General features: G+C 42.7%; 1 protein-coding gene and 1 pseudogene across 1 annotated transcript; both read left to right on the forward strand.

The window, feature by feature from the left end:
- Nucleotides 1-448: 448 nt before the first annotated feature.
- LOC101760874 lies at nucleotides 449-1,952 on the forward strand (annotated as a pseudogene).
- A 17,280-nt stretch (nucleotides 1,953-19,232) lies between these two features.
- LOC101784073 (beta-fructofuranosidase, cell wall isozyme) lies at nucleotides 19,233-24,027 on the forward strand. The gene is made up of 7 exons (XM_004952596.2): nucleotides 19,233-19,503; nucleotides 20,138-20,146; nucleotides 21,053-21,906; nucleotides 22,043-22,204; nucleotides 22,851-23,095; nucleotides 23,329-23,419; nucleotides 23,531-24,027. Exons 1-7 carry the CDS (start codon nucleotides 19,314-19,316, stop codon nucleotides 23,714-23,716), a joined length of 1,737 nt encoding a protein of 578 aa, XP_004952653.1. The 5' UTR covers nucleotides 19,233-19,313; the 3' UTR covers nucleotides 23,717-24,027.
- The last annotated feature ends 1,067 nt before the right edge of the window (nucleotides 24,028-25,094 follow it).

The following is a 25,094-nucleotide window of genomic DNA, read 5'->3' on the forward strand; positions in this document are numbered from 1 at the left end:
CTCTCTTTAAAACGCGCACACTAATCTTTTTATTTAAAAAAAATGGGCGCTCAATATATTCACGCGAAAAAAATTCTGAGAGGAAATTGATTTCCTATCTGTCTCTCTGAAAAGCAAACGGAATAAGTTGAAGCTTCTGCAAGTAGAAGTTAGCTTGGTGGGAGACAGACGAGCGAGGCATATATGGCTTTGCTAAATCCATCAGGCATGCTAAAATATCTCGCCTTCCTCTTCCTCACGGCAGCACGCTTTGCACCGCCGGGCACGTGCGATGTGCAACATGCGGGAGCTCTTTTACGGTGCACAATACTACCTATACTACTGTTCGAAAAGGACTCGTATGTAACGATTGGACGGTTGAGATTAATTGTATACTACTAAAACATTAAGTTGTTGTATAGGTAGTATGCATGAGTAGTATGGGTAGTATATGGGTATGATTGGAAAGATGAAAATTGGCATTGTTACAATATATCAAATCTTTCTTAATTATCATCTCATTTCCTTTTATTCATCTTCTCATTTCCAATCGGTCGCTACGTTCCTCATTTACAATCAGTCGCTAGGGTTGCAACGGGCGGCGGCGGCGGCGGCGAGCAGCATCCCCCAGCGGCAGCATGCTAGGCCAAGTTCAGAGGCGTCAGCAGCAACGGGAGGCCAGGACCGGCATGAGGCCGCCGCCGCCGTCGGCCGACGGAGCGGCTTGGCGTCATGCGTGCTCGCCGCCCTGGCGGCGTCATTCTCCCCGTTCGCCGCCTACCGCCCCGCGCGGGCCCTTGTGCTCGACGAGGACGACGACATCGAGCTGCTGGAGCGCGTCAAGGAGGACAGGAAGAAGCGCCTGGAGAAGCAAGGGATCATCAGCACCTCAGGCACCGAGACTGGTCAGTCAGTCAGTGAATTTACATTTTCCGTGAATTTACCTGCACTTCTTCTCATGCAGTTTTATTTTTAAATTTCCCTGAAAAAGAGAGATAAAATCTCCGAATATTTGCAATAGCAGTAATGCTGTAGTTTGACTACAAACCACAGGGTACTTGCAGGACCTCATTTACAAGTTGAGCAAAGTTGGGCAGGCCATTGACAAGGACGATCTCCCAGCCGCGAGCAGCGTCCTGGGTCCAAGCACAGATGCCCAGTGGGTGCAGAACATCAATGCAGCTTTCTCCAAGGTTAGTCTTTCCTCATCCATCCTGAATTGCTTCCCTTTCACTGCAGACAGTTGTTTCATTCCCTTGTCAACTTGTACATTTTCTTGACCTGTTTAGTTCTCTGTGCAACAGTTCAGCTCGAGCCCAGAGGAGAGGAGCACGGTTGATAGTCTTCAACGCCTCCTTGGCCTCATTGTTCACATCAGGTATACGTGCAGTCTTATGATCTGTAGGACTAGATCTTTATCTGAACTTTCTATTTCTGAAACATACTTGAACATTCATCTTCCAGTGATCCATGCTTTTTCTGCCGGCATGAATCTGAAATGTTCCATGCGTGTGTCCCTCTCGTTGCAGTGAACAAGCTTGATGCTTGATCCTCCAAGTCGGCGTTTGTGTCGTCAGCCACATCGTTGGAGAAATGGATAGCGTTAGCCGGGCTGAGTGGCCAGCTCAAAGGCTTCTGATATGCGAGTGAAGTGGCTTGCTGACAAATAGCTGGGTGCTTCTCTTACTCGAAGCACTGGCTGTGATCGCAAGACGTGTATGCATCCGGCACTTGTGAATCTTCTAAAGAGGGTACCGTAACAGAGAACTGGGGTCACTTGGAGAACAGCAACATTCTCATCAAGAAATTGGAATTAATTTCCGATGTATTATCACAGTAATAGGAAATGAAGCTAAAAATTGCTTTTGTTTGGTTGTCTAGTCTCTGTCTTTCAAATTCCAAGCAGCTCATGGGCAGTTTCTATCCTCGAAATTGGGGTATGTCAAGAGAGATTGAGGTGTATGAAACATCAAGCAGGGTTTTTTTTTTCAGTTTTCACCAATCATGCCATGCCAGGTCAGATAGTGAGACAACCTGCACATAGATAACTATCACATCACAGGCCAAACACTGATTTGAGAATTGCTTTATCAATTAAATTTTTTTGTGTGCAAGCCAAACAAGAAACATTGCCCAATAAAACGCAGATGCATACACCGCTGCGCCTAACCATTATATTACAGAAGCACGACAATGTACCCAGCAGTACAGCACCGCGACAATACCATCAGAAAGCATACAGGAAGACCAGACTCAGGATACCCTATGATGAAATATACATTCTTGATTAAAATGTCAAAGACCACCAGATTCAGCATACCTACTTTCAACAAGGTCATCAACTAGTAAAGAAACATATTAGTTCTAATCGGCTGGAAAGGAAAAGGCGAAACACAGATATTGAGTTGCAGGGGGGGGGGACATTGCTCAAGATGGCTTTGTAGTTGATGTCATCTTTCTGCTGCATAATGGGCCAGCTTCAGTCTTACCTCCTCCAGTTCAACATCTTCCATGTCATCATTGCTTGACCATGAAGATAAGCAGAAATCAACAACATCAATACCAGTGTTTATTGGAGAAAAAGCATCAGCATTGGTAAGTCGTCCAAACTTAATTATGTTTCCTAGATTTGCAGAAGATGGCTCCTCTGCAAATTTAAGTATCTCCCATCTCTGATGTTCAATAGCATGCTTTACAACTCATCATATCTTGATGGACCGCATGTACCATAGTATGCAAGGAAATGAACAGGCTCACCAGCACCGGCAACTTCCCTTATAGAAAATGAAATTCATAATATAATGAATCATCATATGAAATATCCCTAGTCATAATACAACTGCTTAAATGTTGTTTACAGTATCATTTTATTAGACAGGCAATGGAGCATTAAAACAATATTGCAGATCTATTTATGAGAGTCCGCAACGATAGGATGCTTGATTCATTAAGCTGCATGCAATTGATGATTTTTATTCAAAACACAATAGAAAAAGCTCTCTTCTCTAAAAGCTAAAGGGCACTTACCTTGGATTATACAGCGCATTGATTTCAACTCCAGGAATTATTCTAATGCCGAACTTGGAAGCTGCTGAAACAGCTTCTGGTATGCCAGCCATAGTGTCGTGATCTGTTAGGGCAAGAACTTTCACCTACGCCACAAACATATATAGTTTAGTCACTCCAAGATTTGCAATATGTGCCCATCAATATATAACTTTTAAACAGCACACAACCATACCGAAACTTTAGGAGGTAGGTTATGGTATATAATCCATAAAACATTTCGAGGGGAAACAGGCACTAGTGCATCTCAATCATTTTTTTCAGAAGCAATTAGCTAAGCAATACACCGTCTGAACTAACCAATGCGTGCCAGAAGATGACAGCTAATTCATTCAAATTTAAACAAACCGATCATCAGAGGGGAGTTGAAACATCCAAGGAAACTGCTTCCCTGTTAGATAATGTAGTCACCAGTGCAGCACTTTCATCCAGATACTAAGACGGGGAACAGTCCTATAAGACGGGGAACAGCTACGCACACGGCACACTGGCAGGTACAACAAACGCAATGCTCGGATAAGCATCACAGCTAAAGACGATGAGGCCATCGAAGTCGAATTCCACAAAGCACAGTACAACGCCGCCCAACAAACGTCACAAGCATTTCCTCACACACCTAGCGGGCAAACGGACTAGAGGCCATTCAGGATTCATTCACTTACCCCATTGCGGTAGGCGCGCTCGACGAACGCGGTGGGGGAGAGGAAGCCGTCGCTATGGTTTGAGTGGGAGTGAAGCTCAAACAGCACGTCGTCGCCACGCGCAGCCTGAGCCGGCAGGAAGTCGTCAGTGTCAGCACCGGCCGCCGAGGGTTTCGGGGGGCGCGGGGTGCGGCGGTGCGCCCAGGCGCGGACGTGGGGGACTGGCGGCGCGTGGGGAGAAGGGCTCGCGGAAAAAAAAATCTCCAAATAATATATACGTGCTAATTACAATTTTACCCATACTAAAAAAGAACCTATACTCTATACTACCACTTGGTAGTAAAAGAGCTCCTTTCTTTCCCATACTCAAGAGTGCTTTGCATGTGAGCTAGATCTATTTGATTACTGTTTTGTACATGTTATCGCACCATTTTCTTATTCCCAGCAATAAAAAAGATAAGTGACATGGTATGTAGTTTTTTAGCAAATTAAAAATTCAGACGTTAAAAAATAAATGCTAGTGTGCCCAGTTTCTTGCCAATCTTTATTTTCTTCAAAGTCAGGAATACCCCATTGTGTTAAAGAAACAGAATCACCGGATCGATTAGTTAAGTTTCAAAATATTTGCCAAAAGCTAATCATGTAACATCTAGCAGGTGAAGAAAATATATCATGCCACATTTACAAAGTATAAACTGAAAACAAGGCATACATATTGCGAGATTTTCGGTATTATCGATAATTTTTTTAAAAAAATCTATGGATAAAGTTTATGAAGTGGTCAAGAGCTCATTAATCCTATGCATTTTTTGTAGAGTTACAAGTAAACCCAAATTATTTGCACTAGTCCATCAACTCGTGCTCCCGCACGGCTAATGTTTTTAAGTGTTATTGTATTTGAATGTTATTTAGAAATTAAACTCCTAACTAATAATCAAAATTGTTTACCTACTACTATCTCATTTTTTCAATACTTCGATCATTATCTTTGTCCAGTTATGATCGAATTTAATTGGTAATTACTCTATACACTTTTTCATCCACATTTATATTTTTTTCATTTTTTATCTCACCCCCATATATTGTGTTTAGTAAAAATCAATATTTTTCATCATTTCCTCACATACATGTATAAATGGTCTACATGGTGACACTTATCATGTGTATATACCTTAACTTAGTATTTCTATATTAATAATCATATAAATAGGTAATTTAGAATCATATATTAGTTTACTTTTGTACATTTCTTGTATGATGCACACATGAGAATTAAATGAAGATTTAGATGTTTACTTTAAGTTATTTTTATAACAACATAGGTGGGTAACTTAGATACAAATTTAGAATAGCATTTTAAGTTATGCTTTAGAATGATATTCATGAGTAAATTAGATGATGATTATAGGTTACTTTATATTATTTTTATAATAGCAGAGTTCGGTAATTTAGATATTGGTTTAGGGTTTATTTTATAATATTTTTATAACAATACTGGTGGGTAACTTTTTAGAAAATATAATAGACCAATAGCTATGATTATTAGAGTTTACATGATTGATGTTTGATGTTTCTGATTTTTTGAGAATTTCTAGAATTTATCTTTTTTTTTTCTAGCGTATCTTGTAAGAACTAACGCAAAGTCTCCAATGAAAAAAAATAGACCACATTGCTACAAAACTATTACCTTGAGCTGTCTCATTTGTTTAATATTCAAATACAATACTAATATAGATATATACTTATTATCTTCATCCGATTGTAATAGATTTAGTTAGTAATTACTCTATAATATTTTCATCCACATTTATAATCTTTAACTTTTCACTTTACATCGCAGGTATGCGCTTAAATTTTTTTTAATGAACTCTAAGTTTGAGCTATAATTTGAACATAGAAACACATATTCTCATCACTTCCTTTATATCTTTTTTGACCGAAGCTTCCTCTATATCTTTATAAATGGTGACACAGATCATGCGTATATACCTTAAATAATATATCATATACCAATAGTGTAAGAAATAGATGATTTAGAATCACATGTTATATTGGTGTATATTTTTAGTTAAGGTGGTTTGGATTCAAATTTAGTGTTACATTATGTCATTTTTAATAATGCTATATGTGGGTAATATAGATGGAGTTACTTTAAGTTATTTTTTAAGCATTAGTGGTGGGCAGTTTAGTTGCAAATTTAGGAGGTTATTTTAAATTATTTTTATAATATTATAAGTGGAAAGTTTTTATGAAGATTAGGAGTTATTTTAGTTTATTTTATATAATGGGAGAGGTGAGTAATTTAGATGTAAATTTAGGGAGGTTACTTTAAACTATTTTTATAACGGTATAGGTGGGTAATTATTTAGAAAATATAATAGATGCAATGAATACGATGATTTGAGTTTATCGATTGATGGTAAGATGTTTTGCTTTTTTGTGAGAATTTCTAGGATTTCTCTCTTTTTCTAGAGTGTCCACTTAGGATCCTAGGTGGCTTCACCTGGAGGCTCCAAGCCTCCAATTAGTAATAATAAGATGATGCATCTACCTGGTATAAAAGCCATTTGAGCATATCCATTTATCTGGCCAGCTATAATAACACCTTATTATTACTTAATGCATCAATTAAAGTTTCAAATTAATGTTATGAAGAAATAGCAACTTAAGTTAACATCGTGACAACAACATTAGCAAACTAAATTTTGATGGCTCTTTTGTTCATTTAATTGGGATTTTAGAGTATTCAGTAATTGATCGTGCGGGAGCCTATCAAATCAACAATTACATAATACTCTAAAATAATTCGTCCAAACACACAGCTCTCTCATCATGATCCACGACCGCGAATATAATTCTTAGTCCTCCGGATGATCCGCATTTTGCACACACACCCTTTTTTTTTGTTGCGCACACTGCACACACACTAACTGAACGTGTCTGATCAGTTGCTCTGAACGTACAAGACTTGTTTTTGAGAGAGATGCAAAGATGCGCAGTCTGGATTCTTGCCCTTTCTAGTCCAACAAAGCATCGTTTCAGGCCCAGCTAGGCCTTATTCCAAGCCGCATCACAGGCTTGGACATTCTAGTTGTTGAGTTGGGTTGACTAAATCCTGGCTGCTCCCAAGTTTCATGACCGTGCCTTAGCACGTATTTCATTAAGAGGAGAAGAAAAATTTGGTTACAAGAACTTGCAGCGTCATCTGGGATTGATGACCTGCTAGCGCATACGAGAATTAAGAAGAAATTACATTTGCACCTTGCTGCGACCCTACTAACAAGTTACCAGGTACGACAATGGGGTGGACGACTGCTGTAAATGGCGCCAGACAATGAAATCCTGCCAAAACCCAAGCCGTCACCTCTTCTATAATCTTCTGGAACAGCATCCCCGTTGTCATCTGAACATGATTGAAAGTTCTTTCATTTCTTTCCAACCAAATGGACCAACCCACCAGGATAATGAGAGAGTCTAACGTTTTCCTGGCCGATCTATCCACCCGTTTTCTCACTGCTAGCCACCAGTCAAGAAAGGAGGACTCAGAATCAGAGGGTGCCAAGTGCTGCCAACTCAGTTCTGATAGAATAAGATGCCACAAGTCCCTTGCATAGACACACCGAACCAGCAAATGGTTTATGGTTTCAAACTCCTGGGCACAGAGAATGCAAGTGTCATCATTTTGAAGATTATATTTCTTGCGTCTAGAGGCTGTCCAGCAGCGTCCATGAATAGCAAGCCATATGAAGAATTTGCATTTAGGCGGTGCTCGAGTCTTACACAAAGCCTTTGCCCCAGGTATTTCATACTGTCCAACAAAGAATTCATTGTATGCTGACGCCGTTGAGAAGTTCCTGTCTTGAATCCATTTCCACAAGATCTTGTTAGGGGTATCCTCGTGTAACGTGATTTGTGTAATTTGGTTCAAATGCTTATATATTTAAGGAGAACCTAAACAGTCAATGCTCAGAAGACCTTGTCAGAGGTATCCTCCTGTAACGTGATCTGCTGTAATTTGGTCCAAATGCTTATGTATTAAGGAGAACCTGAACAGTCAATGCTCCTGTAATGTCCCTGATCTATTTTCCATCTTGCAATCCTTCATTTACTGTCTTTTTTGCGAGTTCTAGGACCAACCACTGCTGTAATTTGGTCCAAATGCTTATGTATTAAGGAGAACCTGAACAGTCAATGCTCCTATAATGTCCCTGATCCATTTTCCATCTTGTTTTTTTTGCGAGTTCTAGGACCAACCGCCTGAAAGAGATTTTTTTTAGATAAAGGAAAGAATCCGGCCTCGATCATCCACGAGTGGATGCCTGCAGCCAAACTAACACCACAAATACAGAAACTCAGCACTTAAGCTGTTTTAGCAGTACTACCCTTGAAGACTCACAGTTCACTCCAAAGACAGGAACACTAACACGACTCCTAAGCACTAGACAGGACTCTAAGATCTTCTCCGGTGCCTAGATGAAATCCTGTTACTGAAGAATTCTTCTTCTGAAGTTCCAACCACACTTATTGGAGAAGAATTCCAAGGCAGTGCCTTCGAGCCTGCTACAGTTGTTCTTCATTTCATTTTTCTCTTCCTCCTTTGATAGCACCGCCCATGTTCTTGTCCAATAGGTCCCTCTGAAGATTACCTGCAAGAAGGAATTAGTGATCGTGCCTTTGAACAGTACATCGTTTCTGTTCAACCGCATAGCCCAACAAAGAGCAGCAGCTCCTATAATCATCTGGTTTCTAATCTTCCGAGGAAACCCTCTAACCTAAGATCCCAGCATATTAGGAACACTCACCGGTGGTTGAATTCCAAACGAAAAGAAAACTGTACTCCATATGAATCTGGCAAGATTACAATCAAAGAAGAGATGTTGCACTGTCTCTTTTGATCTGCAGAAGCAACATTTGGTACTTCCTTGCCATCTCCTTTTAGCGAAGTTGTCCTTTGTTAAAATCACCCCTTTCTTTAAATACCATAAAAAGATCTTGATTTTTAATGGAAGTTTTAACTTCCAAGCAACACACATGGATGGTGTTCTTTCAGCTTGTATTATTTCTCTGTACATTGACTTCACTGAGAAAACTTTATTTTTATTCATATTCCAAATAAATCTGTCTTCCTACCTGTGTGTACCATGACTTCTAATATCAGCCACTAATTTTAGCCATTCTTCCAATCTCTGCAATGGAGCGACCGTCAATCCATCTATCCTTCCAGAAAAGGCAGGTTAAGTTTCAACTGGAAACAACGCGCGGCGTTGCCGCGCTTGACCAATGGGCCTGTGATGGGCGGCAACTCGGCAACATGGCGCGTCGGGGCTCCCGTCGCGGCCCTCGCCGCCGCCTCTGTCTCCGCCGCAGGCCGTGGTGGCGCAATGCATGCAGATCAACAGGAAGGTGTCCGCGCTCCATCACCTCGCGGAAGAGCTCGTCGCCGGCGGCGACCGCGACGCCTGCGATGTCCGAGATCGCATCCGCGGGGCGCGCGCCTGGTGCGCAACATGGCGCGTAGGCTGGCTGACCCCGCCGCCGTCGGGCCCAGGCTGGCCACGGAATTACAGGCTGTGCTCAGGGAGTTCCAGGGGTTGCGTGGCGCTGACCAGCGATGTGGCAGACAGATGCAGCAGCAGGCAGGCAGCAACTGCTGGTAGAATCACGGTGGAGGCAGGAGCTGGCACTGGCCGCAAGACCCTTCTTCAAAGATGCTACGTCAGCAGAAGATCCAAAGCAGGATTGGAAGCGGAAGGAAAATCGAAAGGAATCGAGGAGAGAAACTTAATGACCGGCGGTCAGGCACTGCCGTCGCCATCTCTCATAGCCAGCAAAGGGGATTACATCGCAAATGACAAGAGGAGATAAGGGGCCGGTGGCAGTTTACGTACCTAGCTGTTGCTCCACCAGCGAGCTGTGATCCGGCCAACACAACGTCGGCAGAGAGTGGATCAGTTTCGAGGGCAATACGGGAGCGCAAGGGATGATGATGGTTTTCGTCGGAAGGAAGAAGCCGAAGGGACAGCGGCATGGGCCTGCGAATTGGGCTGGTTCCTGAGAGCCGTAGAGACGGATGGAGGTTTCCGGAAGTGCAACGGACAGAGACTTAGGCAGCTGCATCATATCCATCGAAGCTGGATCGTACGGTTTCTCGAAAACTTGCTGTCGTCGTGGCCCTATGATAGCTGGGGAAATAACCCAGATTTCGTCACTAACAGATTAGTTTGGAAAAGGCACAAAACAAAACTGCAGACTCCTGATGACGTGGAGATTTATGATGTTTCAAGGCGAAAAAAGACATATTTGCGCCATACTTTCAATTTTCTTTGCAGTTTAAGACTTTAAGGTGATGACAACAAGCTAGAACTCAAAACTTGGTTAAGTAGACCTTACAAACCATATGTTTCATGTGTTCAAATCTAGGAATTTCAAAGCGCAATGCACACAAATTACTCCTCATCCGACCTGTAATAGTGTGGGTCGAACTTTTGGTCATATGAGAATGAGTGATTCGGACTTTTTTTACCCAATAAATTTGTTACTTAATATATAAGCAGGTTACGCCAAGATCCTAAATGGGATGTGAATCAGATTACGGGTAAGACTGTAAGATCACATGAGGCTGAAGTTAGAACATGGCTAGTCTGAAAAACATTTCACAAAGCAATTGGCTTTGAGAAACTTCATTCACCAACTTTATACCCATGGGCCATGGCGCATCCGCTAAACGCATGTTATCGTTTGACAATTTGACACCACCATGGGTCCCTGTTATCCTCAGAAATATGAAACTCAACACGGGATTCAAACATGCTAAAAGTGTGAGAATTTGTAGCCTAAAAGAGGCCTTTCAGCACTCATCTGTCATCTCATTATCTTTGCTAGCAACAATGTAGTACAACTTTCCGGATTTTCGCGAAAGAGATCATAGGAATCAAATTACCTCATTTGCATCCTCTTACTTGGGATGAGTATTTTTTTTGGCGCTTAGCTGTTGGGGAAAGAGAGAAATTGATTATGCTTCTTTCTTGTACCAAATGAGTTATTATGATATGAATAACTTATAGTATGAATAAAAACAGCTAATTTTACAGTGTCAAATAATAAAGAGTCCTCTCTCTCTCTCTCTCTCTCTCTCTCTCTCTCTCGCTAAGCCATATATAGATTTATTTTCCAATCATTTTCGTGGAAATCAACATGAAATTCCGTTTCTTCTTATGCATCTCCGGTAACTTATATGGCATTTCAGCATTTATTTATCGATAGGTAAATATAATGACACGAATTAAAAAAAATATGTAGTTTTCTAGCAAATTAAAAATTCAGATGGCAAAAAAGATAATGATCGTGTCTCCCGTTTCTTGCCAATCTTTATTTTCTTCAAAGTTAGGAACACCCCATTGTATTAAAGAAACAGAATTACTGGATAGATTAGTTAAGTTTCAAAATGTTTGCCAAAAGCTAATCATATCATGTACTCAAATTATAGGTCATCCCAAATTATAGGTATGCATCTAGATATATGTCATGTCTAGATATATAGCAAAAATTACATATCTAACCTTACTACAATTTGAAATGGGGGAGTAACATCTAGTAGATGAAGCAAATATATACATTTACAAAGTATAAGCTGAAAACAAGGCATATATATTGCGAGACTTTCTGTATTATTGATTACTTTTTTAAAAAATTCTATGAATAACGTTTAAAAAGTGGTCCAGAGCTCATATTAATTCTATGCATTTTTCGTAGAGAGTTAAAGGTAAAGCCAAATCATTTCCATGATGCATCCACCTGGCATGAAAGCCATTTGAGCATAACCATTTATCTCGGCAGCTATAACCAACAGCTTATTATTACTCAAAGCATCAGTGAAAAATTCAAAATTAATGTTACAAAGAAATTAGCAACTTAAGGTAATACCGTGACAACAACATTAGCAACTTGCTACAATTTGATGGTTCTTTAGTATTCTGTAATTGATCATACTGGAGCCTATTAGATGAACAATTACAGAATAATCTAAAATAATTGACTCAGCCAAAAGACTAGATAGATTTAGAGAAATCTAAACACTCGCAGCCTGGATTCTTTCCCTTTACGGTCCAATAAAGCATCGTTTCAGGCCCATCCATCCAGATAGGCCTTTCCCAAACCGCATCACAGGCTTGGACATGCTAGTTGTTGAGTTGGGCCGGAAGATCCTCGAAAGAAAAAGTTAGCCCATAAAAAGCACAAAACAGAACTTAAACTGCGAACTACTAATTGCGTTGACATTCATGATGTTTCAAGGATTTTTGTTTCCCGGACGGAGAAACACCGACATATGTGCACCGTATTTTCACTTTTCTTTTTGACCAAAAATTATGGGGAAAATCCCCCTAGTGAGATCAATTTTCATTATAAAGGAAAGGAAAAAAATAGAACAGACAGGGCTGCTAGCAAGCAAGAAGCTAGCCAAAACGCACCCAAAGAAAGTAAAGAAAAACAAGAGAGAAAGAGAAAAAAGATACACTGCTAACCTATCAAAGTAAAAGAAAGACTATGCCTAAAGATCAGGAAACAATCCCAAGAGATAGAAGGATCGGGAAACGATCCCAAGAGTTAGACCTGTAATGGCAGACATTGTTTTACCTGATAAATTTGTTACTTAATATATAAGCAGGTTATGCCTTTCGGAAATTTCATTCACCAACTTTATGCCCATGGAGCATCCGCTATAAGCACGTTATCGTTTGACACTTTGGCACTACCCTTGTATCCTCAAAAGTCTGAAACTCAACGCAGGATTCAAACATGCTAAAAGTGTGAGAATTTGCAGCACCTAAAAGTGACCATTCTGCATTCATCTCATTATCGTTGCTAGCAACCATGTAGTACAACTTTGAACCGTCAAGAAAATCAGCTGCCTAAAAGTTGCTAGTCTTAATAAAATACGTTCTTTTACAAAAAGAGAATGCGCATCCGAGTGCCTTGGGGACCTCGTTTTTGCATATAAACTTGTCCCTCAGCCATTTATTTTTCTTAAGGGCACCATGGGATGCATTCATAAAACTTTATGAATTTTTTAAATGTCTTTTTTTTACCAATGAAGAAAAATGATTTCTATAACAATCTTTTTGGCTAAAATTCATCAGACAATCTGTGTTGGTACTTTTAATGATAACATTTTATATGAACAGAAGTTTACTCGTATCGGTTAAGACACTACAACTTTACGTGATATAAGTAGTTTAAGCACATGAGCCATGCATCGTTAAGATTCAATCGAGTAAGAGACTGATGTGGACTGGAGTATAGAAAATAGTTGAAACTACTAGAGAAGCCAGAGTGAAATCCTTCGCGGGGCGTATTTTTCATGGAAACAGTAGTACAGTAGTAGCAATTAAAAAAAGTTCAAATGCATGGTAAGATCAAACTACAAGACACTACTACTCCACATTGAGGGTTCTTGTGATTTTCCAGTACTTGTACACTACATTTTGTCAAAGCACAGTAGTACATGTACTTGCTAATCTAGTTTATTGGTCTGTATTTTACGCGTTGTCTAGTAAATGATACTACCTCCGTATCAAAATATTTGTCGTTGTTGACTTTTGATCATAATGTTTGATCATTCGTCTTATTCAAAAAATTATGTAAGTATCATCTATTTTGTTTGTGACTTACTTTACCATTATAGAGGTATTTTAAGCATGACTTATCTTTCTTGAATAAGATGAATGGTCAAACGTTGCAACAAAAAGTGAATGGCACCAAATATTTTGATACGGAGGGAGTACGTGAGTATGTTGTTTGAGAACTAATTTTTCTACGATCGCGCCTTAGCACGTTTTCAATTAAAAGGAAGATAATCAATTCTTCCATAATATCAACATGTCAGTCATTCGTTGTGCATTCATAGTTAGGGTTTTCTAAAATTTCTTACTACAGTTTAACAAAGGAAAAAATTAGTAGTTATACATAATATTGGAAGCAAGCTTCAAATAAAGCCATATAACCTTGGCTTTACAGTAATAGTCTTTTGAAGAGTAATGAACTACACGAAAACAGGCATCACCAATCCGTATCTACAGAGAATAATTATCTTATCTGACGTCAACGGTACATAGATAACAAGGATCTTAGCCGCGAAGACAACCGTACATTGTTGGTTACGTAATTATCTACTTACTGACCCTATGATTAAAAGTTTAGAAATAGAGTTAACTATAGTGGCTATACCTCCATAAGCCGCTAATGCAGTATATGTACATGTTTCCGAGGACCGTGCATCCTGCTACCTTAGCCGCCAGGTCAACGGCTATTATTTACCACGAAATCTTCCATGATACTTAGACTAAGGCCTTGTTTGGGAGGAGGGGCTAAAATTTAGCCTTGGGCTAAACTTTAGCCCTCTCAAATGTTGAGGCTAAAGTTTAGCCCTTGGGGTGTTTGGGTAAGGGGCTAAAGTTTAGCACTTATGTTGACAAAAGACCTATTTACCCATGTTGGAGGAGTGAGAGGGAGGAGAGAGAGAGGGGCAAGGGGAGGAATTTTGGATAAGGGGACCACTTTTAGCCCCTTTAGTCCATTTTAGCACCTCTTGAGGGGCTAATGGATTATGGGGGGCTAAAATTTAGCCCCTCCATTTTAGCCTAGGTGTTTGGGAGCACTAGTGGCTAAAAGTGACTAAAATGGGGGTGCTAAAATTTAGCACCCCTCTCCCAAACACCCCCTAAGCCATGTTTCGAAATATAACCCTATCCTACCTTTGTCTGTTTGCCAGGTAGTAGTATAATGTGATCTACAACTTCCTGCGCCTGTACTTCACCAGATAACCTGCTTTTCGTTTTGGTACACTCTGGACAAACAAATTAAAAGATTTCCTCGTTACTCCCCTTCCAAACTAGATTCATATTTTTTTATTATGTATTTAGACATAATGTATATTGTATAGTGTATATTTAGATGAATAACAAAATCTATGAACCTATAAATACTAAAACAATCTACAATTTATTATGGAGGGAGTATCGTTTTAACCATTCACAATGCTCAGCCTCTCATTAGAGCCTGGTCGAAGACCTCGGAAGATACAGACCGTCAAGCCCACAGTCTCTACAATTTTTTATTTTCTGAATTTTTTTCCTAAATTTTTAGATTTTTTTGAGGTATTTGTGAATTCTGAGCTATTTCCTGCACAATTACAACCAGGGTATGGACGGGTCTCCTCTTCAATCTGCCTCCCAAACAGCAACATCGGATAAGGGGCGGGTCTCCCCTAGCTGGAGTGGGATGCGTATGTCCAGGGATTTCCCCTGTGGGAATGTACTGTCCCGGGGCTGGTCGGCCGATGCTTCCAAAGGAGGCCCAATAGTATTTTGGTGTTTCATGTTTCAAAGTTTAGCGATGTCATAATTCCCCAATGGCCCCATCCAAAATGGGCATTACGAATATATTCAAAGTTGTTGAATCATGGAGCGGCATTTCTGCGTGCTGAGGTACCTTGTAATTGATGCAGCCAGCAAACCGGGAGCGCTGATGGCGCCATGAAGGGGGGAGCAGCCGCTTATTGCCTCGATTCATTATTCGGACCGAAAGAGGAGCACGAGCGGATTTTTGGGATGCAGCGTATGCAGAAGCTGTCTGCGCAAGACCGCGCTCCATACGTCAGAACAAGCAGAGGCTGTCCATAGCAAAGCCAAGCCTGAGGGGCTGTTTGGATACGAGGTGCTAAACTTTAACAGTGTCACATCGGATGTTTGGATGCTAATTAGGAGGACTAAACATGAGCTAATTATAAAACTAATTGCAGAACCTTGTGCTAATTCGCGAGACGAATCTATTAAGCCTAATTAATCCATCATTAGCAAATGGTTACTGTAGCACCACATTGTCAAATCATGGACTAATTAGGCTTAATAGATTCGTCTCGCGAATTATACTCCATCTGTGCAATTAGTTTTGTAATTAGCTTATGTTTAGTACTCCTAATTAGCATCCAAACATCCGATGTGACAGGTGTTAAACTTTAACAGGTGTTTCCCAAACACCCCCTGAATCAGGACGTGGGACGGACACCTCACCTGTCGCTCCAGCCACAGATCCGGAGGTGGCTGATCTGCTCGGCATCCCCGGTGGATAAAGCAATCAGATGGTCAGCGGATCAGGGTGGATCCTGTCGATCCTGCGCTCGTCACTACTTCCTTGCCGGCAGATCGGATATTGCATGGCAAGCTGGACGGTTCTATTCTACCTCCCCTCTTCCGGTTGATTCCATGGACTAAAGTTTAGTCCCCGTTACATTGAATGTTTAGATACTAATTAGGAGTATTAAACCTAAACTAATTACAAAATCAATTAATTAATTCATGATTAGCACATATTCTGTAGCATGACATTGTCAAATCATGAACTAATTAGGTTTAATAGATTCGTCTCGCGAATTAGCCTCCATCTGTGCAATTGGTTTTATAATTAGTTTATGTTTAATCCTCCTAATTAGCTAAACATTCGATGTGACAGGGACTAAACTTTAATCCGTGGAACCAAACACCCCCGTAATCTAGACGACTATGCACTGTCGAACTCGTACTTTCAATTCATTTCAAAAGGTTTCTAATTTCATCAAAATGCTAGACTCGAATTGTACTTGCAGAAATGTGTAAACCCAGAGACTGAAAATGCCGCTATCAGTTGCAACGGTATATACGTGGAGCAGTATTTCTTCTCATTCATAATAGCTCACAGTAGCGCGTACGTCGCTGCGTTGCAAGCCTGTGCCAATCAAGTCGTCTCGTACCAAATCTGTTGGGGAAAATAAGTTGCATTGTACAAGCATTTCTTTTGCTTGCAAGGGATGGCAAAATATTCTTTGCGTAATATTTCTTCCCTTGTCTAGCAAATAATGGGGAGATATAAGTCAATAATGCAGCACTTATAAAACAATGGGAAGCTGTTATCCGGACAAAAAAAAACGCCTGAAATGAAGAGATAAGCTACATAAAAAAGAAGTATGTGGAGCGAAAGACATCTCAACAAATTTTTCTTTGTTTTTTTCTTACCTGTACATATCCAGTATGTCCCATCAGGATCTTTCCTCTTTATTAATATAGTGCAGCTCTCCTACCGGCTCTTTTTTTTAAATGAGACATCTCAACGCCTGAAATTTTTGTCTTTGTAGCCGTTCGGATGAAGTGTTGACTTTTTCATATATGATGCGGAGCATTAATTTTCTCAATCTATAGAAAATGGTTTTGTTTTGCTGGATGGAACCTTTTTCTTGCATTTCTGCTGTTTTTCGTCTTGTTGGCTTTCCGTAGTCCTCTCAAATATCTTTCCACCATTCTATGGTTTGGTGTCAAGTTTCTACACGTGACACCTAAACAACGAGTCAAATTTGCACTTTCCACCAGAACACAAAAGAAGCTTATAGTTGGCACCGGAACAAATTAAAATGAAAACAAAAACTTTACATGCCAGTCCATGCATCACGTTGTTCCCATGATTGCAAGATCTTGAATTGATGCTCCACACACTGCCTTTTTCATTTTCAATTGTAGAGGTAGAATTCACGACTGAAACACGATCTCGCTTGAGAACTGCTTTGCATTTCGCTATAAATAAAGCAGAAAATCCCTTCACTGTTTACCGGAGTTGGGAATTTTTTTAAAAGGAAAAGTTTAATGTACGTTCCTACAGAAATCGTTTTATAACTAGTAACAACGTATTACAAGTTTATGATTATGCTTAACTTGGAATATAGTGCGGTCAAATATGTATATTTAAAAAAAAGAGAGACGTGAAAATTGAAGGGTAGCTAGGCCGAACTCCAAAGGACATTTGAACACTCGATCGTAATTTTTTCTTCTTGTGGATTTTCTCGGATAAAGGGTTGACTTTTCCATGTAAGAGTCCGGTGGACTTAGAGCATTTAATTTTCTCTATCCACACATAGTGATTTTCTATGTTTCCCTTATTCTCTTGCATTTCGATTGCTTTTGGACTTGTCGGCGCCTCTCAATTTTGTACACGACACCTAAAAATCCAGTCAAGTTTGCACTTTCCACCAGGAGGGAGAAGAAGCATAATTGGCATCAAATCAAAATGAAAACAAAAACTTTACTTGAACACCCCCCCCCCCCCCCCCCCCACCCCTGTTGATGTTCCACACTGCCTTTTTCCGCTAAAGAACAGAAATTTCCTTTGCTGTTCCCTAGAGTTGGGAGTCCTTTTTTCTTTTTTGCGTTTTGGTGGCAGGCGGTAGGCAGGGCACCGACACGTCAATTAGAGCAGCATACGATCGTTGATCCTCTTGTTCAACTGGGAGTTGCGGAAGGAGCGGATCTTAATATTCTGCTGCAAGGTCAGTTAAGACTTACTTGATTGGTTCTTGCTAGTTTAAGCCTCTTTAGCCGCCAGGTCCACGGCTTGGAGATCCCAAGGTCACAAGAGACGACGCGCGGCTGCTGCCTGCATTCATTACTCGGAACGAGGAGGGCGAAAAGAGACAGGATCGGAACTCCAGATACTGCAGCGGTGGCTGCTGATCTGATCGGCAGCGTCCTGGTGGCTCAAAGAGAGACAAATGAGACTGTCAGCGCCGCTGCTGCCGTGCTCGTCGCCGTTTCCTCGCAGGCCGGTGGCAGCAGATGACATGTCGACGGCCACAGGGGACCATGCGGCGTGCTATGCAGTGCCTCTGACCGAGAGAACTCGACCCGAGCAAAATGCATGTCGTGGACTGGACTAGCTGATGGACTGACGCGGACGTAGCGGAGTATGAACATGTACAGTTAGTTGCCCACGGCCATCGGTGCTTGATGATGTTCTACAGTGAGCAAGTGCCTATTCATTTCTTCCCCTCCCCTGTTTTCACGCTGACGATTCAGTCAAGCAAGTACCAGGCCAGGCTTGAGAGCCTCGGCAGGCCGATCCATCGGATCAGGCCAAGCCCAGGAATAGAATGGGGGAAATGTATCTATGTAACTTTTGAATATATAGTATATATTCCAACTTAAATTTCATTACGTTATCCAGCGAACATACACATATATATATATTTTTAAATAGTTCTAGCCCGCTCACAGGTTTATAGAGTAGTTTTAACCTAGTACTCAAAAACCGCATACAAAATTTTTTATTCTCTCACACGCTTTCAACTCTTGCATGTAAATGTTAAGGTACATCCCAGTTCCCAGGAGCAAAAATAAGCACAAGAAACTACTCTGTCTTTTCATAGGAGCAAGTTTCCCTACTCCCAATGGATTACCACTCTCTTTGATGACTTCCTTCCTTATCTCTGAACTGACGTCTCCGCAGGAATTTCTGAAGTCAAATCAAGTTGCGGTAGTTAAATTTGTTTCTTCAGTGACGAGGATGCTCAACACAAGAAAAAACCCGCCTCGGTTATTGGGTTGGCGCCCAGTGGTTGGGTTTGGAACACGATGCACACGCTGCTCCAATCGCAATCAGCTTTGAACTCAAATTAAAATATTGGGAGTAATCAGTGGTCTTACGCGCTAAACATGTAAGTTTTTCCCTATAAAAACCCATGACCGGCGCCTGGTCTTCTCACCACCCATCCAAAACCAAAACCATCCCTGTCTCTTGTCCGTCTTCCTCCTCCTGCAATCTCAAAACGTGATGGGGACTCCGCAGCGGGTCCTCGCGCCGTGGGCGGTGCTGCTGCTGGCGCTGCAGCTCGCCGGCGCCTCCCATGTCATCCACCGGAGCCTCGAGGCCGAGGCGGCGCCCCCGTCGGTGCCGGCATCCATTGTCAACTCCCTGCTCAGGACAGGATACCATTTCCAGCCGCCTATGAACTGGATCAACGGTATGGCAGCTACCTCTCTTGAACTGCCCCCTCCGGCCAGCTTCGGCTCTTTCTGTGCCTCGCTCTTCTAATCTCTCTCTGTCTTCAAGCCACCCATTCAATTCATAGCTCCCCAGTCCCCATGCTGGTAGTACTACGAGCAATTGAAGTGTGTGTGTGTCAGTCAGATCATGGACAGAAATGGTAGTGAACAGAAAATTAGGAATGGAGATCATATATGCCAGTAATATGAAGCTAATATATCGGTAAAATCATTTGTGTCTTAAGAGAACAGCAACAAACAGCCTGGTAGGAGAGGGATCAAATTAATCTTGTCTAGCCTCGGTAGTTAACAGGGAGCTCTGCAGTTTTTTTCTTTGTCCTGTCTTCAGAAAAGTCTAGGCTGCAGCCTGTTAAGTTGACAGTAGCTGACGGTGACAAAGACTTGCAGCTAACCAAGCCGGGGTGGTGGTTATATACAATAATACAGCTGCTATCTAGCTCTTTGTTCAAGTGCCAATAAACTAATTGCTCTTTTTTGTTCTTTTGATGCTGATTGCTGTAAAAATTTGGGTTCTAACATGGTTTTGTTTCTTGTTCTGTTCTTGTGGTCGGTTCTGATTGCTGGGACGGTGGCGAAACTCATCGGTGACAGATCCGAACGGTATGATGCCTGTCTCTTGTAGTTATCCCTGTCTTGTGCTGCCTACCAGATCTATATAATGTCTGCAAGTATCATGAACAGCTGTGTTTCTTAATTGTGGGATGATGAATAGCATATTTTTAAAGGGAGCTAGTAGCAAAGGACATTTCAGCATTCAAATGGTGCATGCCATGAATCCTGATGCCCCGCAGACTACACGTGAGGAGGCACTGCATAGGGATAGGGATGTCCTTTTCCTCTGGGCTCCACAATCTCTATGGTTCCAGCTTGCTAAGGGGGTGTTTGGGAAACACCTGTTAAAGTTTAACACCTATCACATCGGATGTTTGGATGCTAATTAGGAGTACTAAACATAAGCTAATTACAAAACTAATTGCACGGACGGAGTATAATTCGCGAGACGAATCTATTAAGCCTAATTAGTCCATGATCGACAATGTGGTGCTACAGTAACCATTTGCTAATGATGGATTAATTAGGCTTAATAGATTCGTCTCGCGAATTAGCACAAGGTTCTGCAATTAGTTTTATAATTAGCTCATGTTTAGTCCTCCTAATTAGCATCCAAACATCCGATGTGACACTGTTAAAGTTTAGCACCTCGTATCCAAACAGCCCCTAAGTTGAAAACACTACGTGGACTAAGACGTAGCTGAATGAGCCGAATGGGAGCAATAGAATTAATGTGCATGCACTAGCAAGAGTTTGACTGACTTCAACACATGACTTAAACACGCTGAGAGACAGTAAACAAAGAAAAAGAACAGGAACTGAGAAGCATGCTTTGTTAGATTCTGTTATTGGAAGTTTTTTGATAGAAAAAGAATACTACACAATATACCAACAAAAGCTAATCTTGAAGTTGAATCTGACATGCTCATGCTGGGAATGATTTTGAAACTGCAGCTCCGATGTACTACAAGGGGTGGTATCACCTATTTTACCAGTACAACCCCAAGGGCGCGGTGTGGGGCAACATCGTGTGGGCGCACTCGGTGTCGCGCGACCTCATCAACTGGATCGCGCTGGAGCCCGCCATCTACCCCAGCATCCCCTCCGACCAGTACGGCTGCTGGTCCGGCTCGGCGACGCTCCTCGGCAATGGCACCCCGGCGATCACCTACACTGGGATCAGCCGCTCGGACATCAACTACCAGGTCCAGAACATCGCCTTCCCCAAGAACGCCTCGGACCCGCTGCTCCGGGAGTGGGTGAAGCCGCCGGAGCTGAACCCGATCGCCGTGCCGGAGGCCGGTATCAACGCGACGCAGTTCCGCGACCCGACCACGGCGTGGTTCGCCGGCCGCCACTGGCGGATGCTCGTCGGCGGCGTGCGTGGCACCCGCGGCCTGGCGTTCGTGTACCGGAGCCGGGACTTTATGAAATGGACGCGCGCCAAGCACCCGCTGCACTCGGCGATGACGGGGATGTGGGAGTGCCCGGACTTCTTCCCGGTGTCCGGCGCTGGGGCGGAGAACGGCCTCGACACCTCGGAGCACGGCGTCAAGTATGTGCTCAAGAACAGCCTCGACCTCACCCGGTACGACTACTACACCGTCGGCAGCTACAATAGGAGCAATGACCAGTACGTGCCCGACGACCCCGCCGGCGACTACCGCCGGCTCCGGTACGACTACGGCAACTTCTACGCGTCCAAGACGTTCTACGACCCGGCGAAGCGGCGGCGGGTGCTGCTCGGGTGGGCCAACGAGTCCGACAGCGTTCCCGACGACAAGGCCAAGGGCTGGGCTGGCATCCAGGTACGTGCGGGGCTGTAGCTCGCATGCTGTCAGCCACACGCATTCATTCGCGTGCTTGGAAATTTCGTCCGAGCTTTGAATCGTTGGCAACGACGGCTTGTTAGTTTGACCCGTGCGTGCTCGTGGCTGAATGCAGGCGATCCCGAGGAAGATCTGGCTGGACCCCAGTGGGAAGCAGTTGCTGCAGTGGCCGGTCGAGGAGGTGGAGAAGCTCAGGGGCAAGCCCGTCAGCGTCGGCGGCAAGGTCGTCAAGCCCGGCGAGCATTTCGAGGTCACGGGCCTCGCGACGGCTTACCAGGTTAGTTCTACCATCATACCTAAACAGTTACTGTTATCAACTTATCATACGTTGACCACGTGACGCACTAGTAGCTACTAGCTAGTACTGTTACATCTTCAAGAACAGTCAGAGTCTGCAAGTTGACGGAAGAGAGCTAGCTAGGTAGGAGTAGCATGTACTCTGGTGCAGTCAAGGGCCCCACGTGCAGTACCTCTCTGCTAGTCCAGCCAAGATCTGTGGCCCATGACTTGTCGGCGTTGATCCTTACATGACATGCCTCGCTTGTGTCTTGCTCTGCCACTTGCGCGCGTCCGATCCCCAACTCGTCCTCGCCATCGCCCATATATGGCGCGCTGCCGTCGCCGTCGCCGTCGCCGCGCGGCTCCCATCCCTAGTTCACATGTGCACCAGCGCTTCTTGCACCCTCTCGTCTAGTCTTCCAGTTTGAACAATATTCTCTCTTGTCACCTGTCGCGTAACAAAATCACCTCAAGAAATCAACGCAAGCGGTGGAGGGTCGCGGTTGGCCGGGAATGTCGTGATGCACACCTCTTCTTCACACAGAGCTAATCGTCGTCTACTCACGTGTGGCAACTCAAAACTAATCAAAGAGATGCCCTGTCTTAATAACGTTTGTTACTGATGATCGGCCCGGTGATGGCAGGCTGACGTGGAGGCGAGCTTCGAGGTGTCGAGCCTGGACAAGGCGGAGCCCTTCGACCCGGCGTACGACAACGACGCGCAGAAGCTGTGCGGCATCAAGGGTGCCGACGTCAGGGGCGGGGTGGGACCCTTCGGCCTGTGGGTGCTCGCCTCCGGCGACCTGCAGGAGAAAACGGCCGTCTTCTTCAGAGTGTTCAAGGACGGTTACGGCAAGCCCAAGGTGCTCATGTGCACCGACCCCACAAAGTACGGCCAACTCTGCTACTCTCTCGGCGTCCTTCCCCCTTCTCACAAAAAAACATGCTGCACATGTGGATGTACACCCAAGACAGTACATATGCATGTTCCCATGCTTGTGGGCTTGATCGGGGCAGCATCCACCCATAACAATTTAATTAGACAAATATTTTTCCCCCTCAAGATTAATTTACTGATGACATGATCTTTTTTTCTCCTCTCTTCCTTCTTGTGTCGAGCAGGTCGTCTCTTAGTCCAGATTTGTACAAGCCGACCTTCGCGGGCTTCGTCGACACCGACATTTCAAGCGGGAAGATCTCCCTCAGGAGCTTGGTATGTAAACGTCCTTCCTAACAAGCAACATCACTTTGGCTTGCGTGCTCGTAACTTTATTGACTATACGTGTTGATCCATCCATCACTTGATATTTCTTCTGTGATGTAGATCGACCGATCTGTGGTGGAGAGCTTTGGTGCCGGAGGAAAGACTTGTATCCTCTCAAGAGTCTACCCCTCCATTGCTTTCGGGACAGGCGCTCATCTTTACGTTTTCAACAATGGAGAGGCGGATGTCAAGGTGTCGCACCTGACTGCCTGGGACATGAAGAAACCACTGATGAACGGCGCCTAAAAAGCTTATATATCCGTGACCTGACTCATTTCTTTGACACGTCTGCTTCGGAGCTGGATTATTACTGTTGAGGTCCTTACTTGATCAAGAAGTGACTAGTTTGACTTGTTACTTCTGATAAGTTCTTCTTATGTGTGTATGATGTGTGCACATGGGAGTATTTTTTTTTATGTGCTCAGCTGTCCAGGAAAGAGAGAAATTGATTACGCTTCTTCTTTGTACTATATGCATTATGAGAGGAATAACTTGTATGAATAAAAAAGCTGCTAATTTTACAGCGTCAAATATAATGAAGAGCTCTCTCTCTCTCGCTCGCCCCCCCCCCCCCCCCTCCCCAAAAAAAAAACCATTTTTGGGCAAATCAACATACACATGAACTTCCATTTTCTTCTTATGCATCTTCGGTAACTTATATGACATTTTACCATTTATTTATCGATAGGAAAAGGTAATGACACAAGTTAAAAGGGCATTATAGGTGTATACTCAATCTGCCATCATCATGCCGTGACGCAAATGATGGCAGGGCTGAATCTGAGACAAGAAATCATGGGAGGCGCTTGTGCTAGTAGTAGCTAGTGACACGAACACGTCGATGCACGGAGGAGACGGTTCCCTTGTCATCACCTTATCATTTCATAATATGTGCAGGGACACAGCTCCTTTGATTCCAAAAAAATATTCTTATGTTGCTATCTCCAGGTGGGGTGACAGAGGGCCAATGGGTTGTTAACCAAGGACATCACGAGCAAATCGATTCACTTAAAGGATAATACTATATGTAATGGGTGACTAATGGCCACGTCGGTATTGCACTAGCTGTTCCACTGTTTTCCCGACAGTTGCACGATACATACTCTATTATTATTATATATACAATGATGAAAGATTTTCCCACATGGAAATATTATGCCAAAAATCAATGATTTAAGCTAAGGTTGGTGCACGCGTCTCAAATTCTAGGTCATTTTGACATTATTTTTAGATTCATAGATGTTACTATATTCATCTAGATATACACACTATGTCTAGATATATGGTAAAAACTATAAATCTAGAAATATCAAAATGAACTAAAATTTGAAATGGGTGGAGTATATGCTAGCTAGTGATATTAAAATTAGAAAATTATGTGACTAGGGAGTCATGGATCAGTACAGAGGAGGAAGAATCGGAGAAGACTGGTCTAACTCGTGCATCTCGCACAATGCAGTCGATGTAGTCATACACAGCAACTGGATCAGCACCACAACACTAGCAGTAGCGCGCGCCTCATAACATACAGTATGGTTTTTCTTCATTTTTTTTCACCAATATTACTAAGCATCATGCATGTGTGATTCATTACAGTAGTGATATGATTTATACTAAATGTCAC

The sequence above is a fragment of the Setaria italica genome, chromosome I, assembly GCF_000263155.2.
Source record: "Setaria italica strain Yugu1 chromosome I, Setaria_italica_v2.0, whole genome shotgun sequence".
In the NCBI taxonomy this organism is placed as follows: domain Eukaryota; kingdom Viridiplantae; phylum Streptophyta; class Magnoliopsida; order Poales; family Poaceae; genus Setaria; species Setaria italica.

Coding starts and splice junctions, on each gene's coding strand:
- LOC101784073 (XM_004952596.2), top strand. CDS start 19,314: ATGGGGACTCCGCAGCGGGTCCTCGCGCCGTGGGCGGTGCTGCTGCTG. Junction 22,205..22,850: donor GCCTCGCGACGGCTTACCAG/GTTAGTTCTACC, acceptor CGGTGATGGCAG/GCTGACGTGGAGGCGAGCTT. Junction 23,420..23,530: donor AGATCTCCCTCAGGAGCTTG/GTATGTAAACGT, acceptor TCTGTGATGTAG/ATCGACCGATCTGTGGTGGA.